Below are 9,543 nucleotides of genomic sequence, written 5' to 3' on the forward strand. Positions count from 1 at the left end.
TGAAAAGTACAAGTCCTGATAGTTTGGGAGGCCCACCAAGTCTAATAGCGAAGAAAACCAGAGGCAAATTAAAAATCCACGGCTATTTAAAAAAAGAAAAGAAAAAACTCTTGAGGAAGATGTTTGGTAAGAAAAGAAGCATTGATTACTTTCGAATCAAACTTTATAAAGTGAGAGACAACGAAAAAGAGAAAGTAGGAGATAATATTGTTCTATCTTCATATTCTTTTTTTTTTTTAAATAATGTATTTTTGTTCAGACGATGCACCTTTAAGCATGGGTCAAAATGCATGTCACCATGTATTATTATTTTTTTAAAAAAAAATTTAATCCGGTGATGGATGTCGTGAGATATAAGCGGAAATTTTAAAATTCTAAGGTTCCCTGTAAGTTAAAGTAAACCATGGACATGTATTGGTTGGATACGGAAATTGAGTAAACAAACAATTACATAAAGTTATGATCTTGCTTTTATGGTGTCACATTCATATCCTAATATTCTTTTCTAAAGCAAACCTTTTCCTTCCTTTGAGCTAGCATTGCACCAATCAAGAAATAAAAAGTCTGATTTTTGGCCTAATTAAGGACCTTATTATCTCTTCGTTCACTCACACACAATAGAGCTGTTAGTGGATCTTCCATATGGGATCCGTCGTACATGTCTTGCTTTCAATATTTCTGTGGTTAATACCATCCATTTTATGCCAAGCTACGGGTAAGGCTTACTTACACCAAGCTTAGAATGTAGTTCTGTACGCTATTTTCATCTGTTCTTGTTTGATTCATCATGCAGAATTCATCAGTATAGACTGTGGAGGGTCAACTAATTACACAGACAAAGACACTGGTTTAGCCTGGATTTCAGATGCCCTAATTGCAGCTCAATTAGGCAAACCAGTGAAGGTAGGAAAGACCGATGAAAACTCAATTCAGTATCAAACACGGCGAGATTTCCCCACAGACACCAAGAAATACTGCTACTCACTCACCACAGAAGAAAGGCGGCGTTATATTGTACGAGCGACGTTTCTTTATGGGACTTCTTTAACTGAAGGATCATACCCCAAATTTCTGCTTTATCTGGATGCTACAAAATGGTCCACGGTAACTGTAATGGAAGCTGCAAGAGTCTATGTCAAAGAAATGATCATCCGGGCCCCCTCTAAGTCAATTGATGTGTGCTTGTGTTGTGCAACAACGGGCTCCCCTTTTATATCCACTCTTGAGATAAGACCCTTGAATCTGTCAATGTATGCCACTGATTATGAAGAAGAGTTCTTCATGAAATTGGCACAAAGAGTGAATTTTGGAGCACCAAGTCAAGAATCCATAAGGTAATCCTTCTGCTTTTAAAGATATTCCGATGCTGTGATCAATGACATGATACGAGGTTTCTTTCAGGTACCCAGATGACCCCTATGATCGAATATGGGTGTCTGATCTTGAGAGAAGGCCGAATTTCTTGGTAGGCATTGCGCCTGGAACGGAGAAAATAAGCACGACGAAAAGCATAGATATAAACACTAGAGAATATCCACCTGTTAAAGTAATGCAAAGTGCGGTAGTTGGAAGTAGAGGAAGCCTCAGTTACAGGTTAAATCTAGAGGATTTTCCTGCGAATGCTCGAGCTTATGCATATTTTGCTGAAATTGAAGATTTAGGAGCAAATGAAACGAGGAAATTTAAAATGGAGCAACCTTACTTTCATGATTATAGCAATGCTGTCGTGAACATAGCTGAAAATGCCAATGGAAGTTATACGCTATATGAACCTAGCTACATGAATGTCACATTAGAATTCGTGCTGTCTTTCTCATTCATGAAAACCCCGGATTCAACACGTGGACCACTGCTAAATGCAATTGAAATTAGCAGATATGTTCAGATTGTAGCCAAGACTGATGAACATGATGGTAGGGATATGATTTACTGGTAAAATTTACTTAATCCATCAATTTTATATCTTTATGACTTGACAAGTTCCATTGTTGATTGTGGAAGTGAGTAACCTGAATGCCCTGCGATTAGATAGCGGTGAATGGCTTGAGGTAGGTGGTGATCCTTGTATACCTACTAACTGGGAATGGGTGAGTTGCAGCTCTTCCACACCACCAAGAATCACCAAGATGTGAGTCATCTCACCAAACCTTCTCATGAAAAACTCAATTCTCTATTAATTCACCGACTCCTTAAACAGTTTCTTGTCAGGAAAGAAAATGGAGGGTAAAATCCCATGGAAGCTTAATGACATGGAAGAGTTAACAGAGTTGTAAGAACTGCAGTAGCATGCACAAGTTTAAATTTATTTCTGAATCATATATACATACAACCCCACATGGTATTTTGGTTGGTTTCATTTGTGTAGATGGCTGGATGGAAACTCTTTGAGTGGGACAATCCCTGATATGAGTAATCTTGTCAATTTGAAAATATTGTAAGCTCTTCACCGGTGTGCTCATTCTAACCAATTGAATTGATTTTTGTCATTATAAGTTACTTGGGATATGCAGGCATCTAGAGAACAACAAATTGACTGGTCCATTGCCTTTATACTTGGCGAGTCTACCACATTTACAACAACTGTAAACAGTTATCTTTGGCCGTCTTTTGAAAGTTTCATGGTATCATGTTTATTTAATTATTATTATTATTATTATTATTATTATTATTTCAGGTACGTACAGAACAACTCTTTGTCTGGGGAAATACCTAGAACATTGTTAAGGGGAAACTTATCCTTCGAGTGAGTATGCTTATCGTTTTCCTACACCCATCGTGTATGAACAATAGAATAAATCCAATACTCCATGTTGTAAATAGTATCTTTTTCTTTTTCAGCTATCAAGGCAATCCTCATCTTAGACGAGTGACAAAAATGCATAACAAATTAGTTCTTGCAACTTCTGTTGGAGTGCTGGCTATTCTTTTTGTCCTATCCATCGCAAGCATAATACTAGTTCGTTTTTTTAGGACAAGGATAACTTCAATAAGGAATGATAAAGGTTCTTGCCAGTTATTTTGCATGTTTTTCATTCTAGCTCATTAATAACAGAGCAAATATGCTTTACGAATCAGGAAGTTTGTGGTGCACCAGTAACAAGCCTTTGACGGGCTATTCAATGGGACGGGGTGGATTTTTGATGGATGAAGGCGTAGCATGCTATATTCCGCTCACAGACATACAAGAAGCTACTGCTAGTTTTTCAAAGAAAATTGGAAAGGGAAGTTTCGGACCAGTTTATTATGGGAAAATGAAGGACGGGAAGGAAGTTGCGGTGAAAATCATGGCTGATTTATCTAGTCATGGTACCAAACAATTCATGACCGAGGTGTATACCAGCATCTTTAATTTTTTTTAGAGGCAGAAACTGTGAGACGAAATGTCAATTTAGACAGTTGCAGCAAGTAATTTTATACCAGCGATTAATATCAAGAATCCATCTCACAGGTTGCACTCTTGTCAAGAATACATCACAGAAACTTAGTTCCTTTAATTGGATACTGTGAGGAAGAGAATCAGCGCATGCTTGTCTACGAGTACATGCATAATGGGACCTTAAGGGATCATATACATGGTTTGTATCTATATAGATGCGACTATCTTTAGATTTTTTTTCGTAGTAATGAGATAGACTTGCTCGACAGATTTTGATGGGCAGAAGCAGTTAGACTGGCTTCCACGGCTTCATATAGCTGAAGATGCAGCTAAAGGTTGATAATTCAACTTTTTACCCCTGTTCATTAATTTCTTACTCAGAAAATTATACTTGAACAGGTCTTGAGTACCTGCACACCGGATGCAACCCCAGTATCATTCATCGTGATGTTAAAACAAGCAACATTCTCCTAGACATCAACATGAGGGCCAAGGTATCAGATTTTGGACTGTCGAGGCAAGCTGACGAGGACTTGACACACGTATCAAGTGTGGCACGAGGAACAGTAGGCTATCTCGACCCAGAGTACGTAAGCATAGTCTAAATGTGTTTAGTTACTGGCTGAAACTAACTGTGTTGTCGTGTCCCCCAAGGTACTATGCAAATCAACAATTGACTGAAAAAAGTGACATTTATAGTTTTGGCGTGGTTCTCTTAGAACTTATCTCTGGGAGAAAGCCTGTCTCCACGGAGGAATATGGTTGTGATTGGAGTATTGTTCACTGGGTAACCTCTCTCAATCTTTTTGTGAGTTCTCACTTTAGAATTAACAGGAACTAAGGTTATTTTCTTTTCGTAGGCACGGTCATTGATCCGTAAAGGTGATGTAATTAGCATTATAGATCCTAGACTGGCAGGGAATGTCAAAATAGAATCCATATGGAGAATAGCAGAAATTGCGATCCAATGTGTTAAACAATATGGCTACTCGAGGCCAAGAATGCAAGAAATCATAGTGGCCATACAGGATGCAGCTAAGATTGAGAGTGGAGCAGATTTATCAACGAGTTCAAATGCACAATCTTCAAGGAAAACACTCTTGACAAGCTTTCTTGATATTCAAAGCCCTGATCTTTCCAGTGGAGCCTTAGCCCCGTCTGCTCGTTAAATACTGTTAATTATGTTTGAGTTGAACATTTTCATATTCTTATTTGTCTTATCATAATGAACCATTTAACCTTCACATCACGTAGCTAGTATATACCACAAAAAATATTGAAACTAGTGTTGGCATGCAATCACGTTGTAGTATAATAAATAAAACACATCAACTCCATTCTTTTCCCATAATTTTTATATTGAAACCACCAAAAAAGTGGTGGGGATTACTGATTAGGCAACAGCCCCTCTATGTTGAAAACCAAATCATGGAGAGGAACACTTGCTGCCAGAACCTTCTTATATCATATATAACTCAGTCTACCGGTCACCATTACTGAAAGAAATAGCTGTTTAAAGAAACAAATTTCATAACCTAACCAACTGGTCCTCATAAAAATATGTGAAATTTTAATATTTGTTTCTTTCAATCTTCTTTGAGATTTGAGAAAGTGTAACTGTAATAAAAAGTTTTTTCTAGAAACACTTTCCATTCAAACTCCTTTTTTTGTTGTTGAAGTTGTCGCTTATTTGTTGGTTGAGAAAGTGTTTCAAGTAACCATTGTTACTATTTCTTTGAAGTAACGGTCGTGGTTATTACTATTTTATGACTAGTGTAATTTTCAAAACTGTGAAGTTATGTTAATAGTCATTTGAAGTAGAAAACATATTGTAGTTGCTTCGGTTTTACTTCGTAATTTGATTTTTAACAAGAAAAGACGTGAGAAATCAGACACAGGTTTGTTCAACGCCTCAATAACCAAAATAACATTATATTCAACTAAGACATGCTTGCTCTTTAGCCAAATGAAGGCCTCTCGAAATAGCGGAAAAGATGAACACAAAAACAACTAATTTTCTTCAAAATAGGATTGACCAAGCAGAAAGATCCACCCAAGAAGAAACAGTAGCTCAAATGTGCAAATCTTTACATAGCATATCATAGCTGCATATGTTAACACAATGCCATCAATCCCGCCTACTAAAGAAAACCTATCGAGTCACAAATAACAAGCCACACTACGTGACTTAGAATTATACACAATACCAGTTTGTCCTACAGCTTCAAGAAAGAAGAGCCCAGGTCAACATGGGATACTACCGATAGTAATCGCAAATGTAAATTTAAGGGGGATGTATTCAATATAGGAGATTTATTGACTTTTAATTACTTTTGTAGATTTTAAAAGTCTAGATGTATTCAATTAAGACTTTTACATACTCTATAGAAGTCTAGTGATGTGGATTCCTTAGCTCCTAATCGTTATTACAATGCAATCTGATTAGGGTTAACTAATTACAGCGAAAAACGAGTTTAAAATTTCTTTACAATGAGCCCAAATCATTTTATTTGAATACTAAAAATAGTATTTAATCTCACATCATAAACATTCACACACGAAATCATAACCAATCATATACAAACAACTCATATCCTCGGGACATGCCCCGGTATATAAATACATATACATATATACTGGGAACAAGACATAAACATAAAACCTCAGCCCAAACCGTGGCTCCCTCCAGAAGTACTCTCTCCGGCCTCCTGATATCCTGGAGTACCTGCCATTGTCCACACACAAAGACAACAACAGCCCCCCTTGGGGGTGAGCAAAGCTCCGTATGGAACAACCATCATATATACCACAAGTATCTAAACAATGATATATGGTATGCAATGCATGTATGTCGTGGAGGTATCGGGTCAAATGCCCATCCACTGAGCACATGTCAGAATCAAACGAATCGCTATCAAATCAATGCTCGAGCTGGCACACCGGCCTCAATAAGGGATACTCGTATGATAGCGTCGACAAAGCGCCATCAAATCCCAGATCTCATATCCAATCGGGGCCACATTGTCTATGCTTTACGGGTCATATAATACCAACAAAGCAATTGTGTTCACAAACCCCAGAATCCAATCAAATCATATCAAGGTATCCAAGGATCATAGCTCAACGTGCATGTCATGTATCGATGTATGCACCAAACGATGTGTGTTAACAAAACATTTATTTTATACATCGATATATCAATCTCAATGTCATGTATGCCACATCAATCAACAAATAAGGCATATAGACATGTATTCTCTTTCCAATCAATCAAATCAATCCGACATATATCATATAATACAGATACCTGTCGTATGTTACCCGGTCGCAACATACCTCTATTCTTCGTTCCAGTTGATGTAGCCTGAAGATATCGGTATAATACTTTATCTACATCAATAACACATTCATTTCATTCAATAATATATTCAAATTCAATAATATAAGTTTCAAATATATTTTGAAACTTCGAAAATTCATATCAAATTCAAATCATAACATAATTCAATTTCGATTTCAAAACTTAGTTTCTTGTCGATTACTCTACCGCATATATAATCAGAATTAATAACCACTGACAAATAATTCTTCAATCTCAATTGTTAAATTCCCTAATTACAATAAATTGGGAATAATTCAAAATAACATCACTATAATCATCTCTTTTTCGTTAAAATCATACACTATTCAACAATCTTCAGTTTCTGTATGATTTAACAATTTATCGGATTTATTCCAAAAATTGATGAATTTCAAACATCACCAAAAATATAAAATTTATACCTCAAATCGAAGACCTCGTGTCAACGATCCCAGATCTGAAGTCAGTTCGTCGATTAGATAAACCGATAAATCGTACGATCGAAAAGAAAATAAAAAACCCTGTTTTTTTTCACCTCTCTCGTTCCTCTGCTTTAGGAAGAAATGAAACATCTCGTGAGTTTCATTTATAATTTTTAATTTAATTTTTTTATATTATATTATATTACATTAATAATATATAATATAATATATATACTATTTAACATTTTAACATCGGTATATCCCTTCGGACTAGTCAAACGATCAAATTTTCCAAAACTCAAAACATGAAACTTCTCTATCTTTGAGTTTTCTACGTTATATCCAAATTTCAAATCATTTGGATTTCATATGACCAAGGTATGTCATATTTTATTTTTTAAAATTAATTCATTATTTTTCAACTTATTTACGAAAATGCCATCAAAATAAATTCAATATTTTTCAACTTATTTATTAAAATGCCATCAAAACTATTTTATTTTCGGGTCTCATAAGTGGTATTCAAAATAGACTTTCATAGAGTTTTAAAAAGTCAAGTGGTATTCAACTTTGACTTTTAAAAACTTTATAAAAGTCTATAAGTATTCAAATTTTCCATAGACTTTTAATAATTTCATGGAATTCATTAACATACAAACATTATAAATTGTAAAAAATTGTATTTGGTTCAACCCAAAGTGCGTGTATTCAATTCAGAGTTTTGATGACTTTTAATGACTTTTTGAAATGATATACTTTTATGGATTTGATAGATTTTTATTGACTTCTAAAGAATTTCATAGATTTATAAACAGATTTATGTGGATTTATATAGACTTTTTTGCAAGATTTTTATAGACTTTTGTGGACTTTTTTTATATAGAATTTTATAAATTTTGTACTTAATCATAACATATTATTTTTTATTAATTTCTTTGAACCAATAATTAATTGACATATATAACATATTCAGTTTGAAATTATTTTTCAATATTTATATTAATAAATAAATTTACTTATTTAAAAGTTAAATCATTTAATCCTTACATGTGTATATATGTGAGTTTGTATGCATGTTCGTAACTTTTTTAAAATACATCAATTGATTAATCTTTAACCTTGTTTTTAAATTGATAATATACATGTGAAAATAATATTATTTAGTATGGTGTGAATATAATTTTGATAAAAATATCACAGCTTACATATTAATTGAAAATACTAAAATGAATTTAAAAAATCATGGTTCTTACGAGACTATTTAATTATTAAGAATTAAGCAACATCTTTTATTATTATTGAATATTACATTAATTTGTATAAATCATAAATTAAAAATTACAAAATCAATTCTAAAATTCAAAATTTCATGTGATATTAAAATAAAAAAAATTATTAAATGAACAGTCATCCAAAAAATGAAAAATTTGAAAAAGAAAGATGAAAATATATATAGAGATACACTTCGAAAATTTTAGAGAGTGATAGAGATATATGAGAGGAGAAAAGATAAGACGAGAGGAGATGTGAAGCGACAGAGAGAAAAATAAATAGCTTGTGTATGAGTTAGAAGTTTTAAAAATCCATCCAAATCTTTGGGTTGAACCAAATACAATTATTTACAATTTATAGTTGTACCTTAGGCTTTAATGTTTGTATGTTAATGAATTTCATGAAGTTATTAAAAGTCTATGGAAAATTTGAATACCTATAGACTTTTATAGAATTTTTAAAAGTCAATGTTGAATATCACTTGGCTTTTAAAAACTCTATGAAAGTCTATTTTGAATACCACTAGACTTCTGTAGAGTATGTAAAAGTCTTAATTGAATACATCTATACTTTTAAAATCTACAAAAATAATTAAAAACCAACAAATCTCTTATATTGAATACACCCCCCAAAGATTTGGATGGATTTTTAAAACTTTTAACTCATACACAAGCTATTTATTTTTCTCTTTGTCGCTTCGCATCACATCTCTTCTTATATTCTCTCCTCTCATCTATCTCTATCTTTCTATCAAATTTTCGAAGTGTATCTCTATATATATTTTCATCTTTTCTTTTCAAATTTTTCATTTTTTGGATGATTGTTCATTTATAATTTTTTATTTTAATATCACAGGAAATTTTGAATTGTAGAATTGATTTTGTGATTTTTAATTTATTATTTATACAAATTAATGTAATATTCAATAATAATAAAAGATGATCCAAAAAAATGTTGCTTAATTCTTAATAATTGAATAGTCTCGTAACAACCATGACTTTTTAAATTCATTTTAGCATTTTCAATTAATATGTAAGCTATGATATTTTTATACAAAATTATATTCACACAATAATAATAATATTCTTTTCACATGTATATTATCAATTTAA

At 33.1% G+C, this 9,543-nt stretch overlaps 1 protein-coding gene across 2 annotated transcripts; it reads left to right on the forward strand.

Annotated features, from left to right (window-relative positions):
* The first annotated feature begins 480 nt into the window (after positions 1 to 480).
* LOC142531065 (putative LRR receptor-like serine/threonine-protein kinase At1g67720) lies at positions 481 to 4,625 on the forward strand. 2 transcript variants are annotated; one of them, XM_075637080.1, is made up of 15 exons: positions 481 to 715; positions 794 to 1,334; positions 1,402 to 1,913; positions 2,002 to 2,128; positions 2,198 to 2,269; positions 2,366 to 2,434; positions 2,511 to 2,582; positions 2,675 to 2,743; positions 2,821 to 3,002; positions 3,076 to 3,329; positions 3,449 to 3,575; positions 3,646 to 3,711; positions 3,776 to 3,962; positions 4,031 to 4,163; positions 4,237 to 4,625. In XM_075637080.1, exons 1-15 carry the CDS (start codon positions 643 to 645, stop codon positions 4,543 to 4,545), a joined length of 2,793 nt encoding a protein of 930 aa, XP_075493195.1. In that variant the 5' UTR covers positions 481 to 642; the 3' UTR covers positions 4,546 to 4,625. The 2 variants fall into 2 exon arrangements, with proteins under 2 accessions (XP_075493195.1, XP_075493203.1); XM_075637088.1 differs by having other exon boundaries at positions 484 to 715; positions 2,839 to 3,002.
* Positions 4,626 to 9,543: the final 4,918 nt, after the last annotated feature.

This window comes from Primulina tabacum, chromosome 2 (genome assembly GCF_025594145.1).
Source record: "Primulina tabacum isolate GXHZ01 chromosome 2, ASM2559414v2, whole genome shotgun sequence".
NCBI lineage: Eukaryota > Viridiplantae > Streptophyta > Magnoliopsida > Lamiales > Gesneriaceae > Primulina > Primulina tabacum.

Coding starts and splice junctions, on each gene's coding strand:
- LOC142531065 (XM_075637080.1), top strand. CDS start 643: ATGGGATCCGTCGTACATGTCTTGCTTTCAATATTTCTGTGGTTAATA. Junction 3,576..3,645: donor CTTAAGGGATCATATACATG/GTTTGTATCTAT, acceptor CTTGCTCGACAG/ATTTTGATGGGCAGAAGCAG. Junction 3,712..3,775: donor AGCTGAAGATGCAGCTAAAG/GTTGATAATTCA, acceptor ATACTTGAACAG/GTCTTGAGTACCTGCACACC.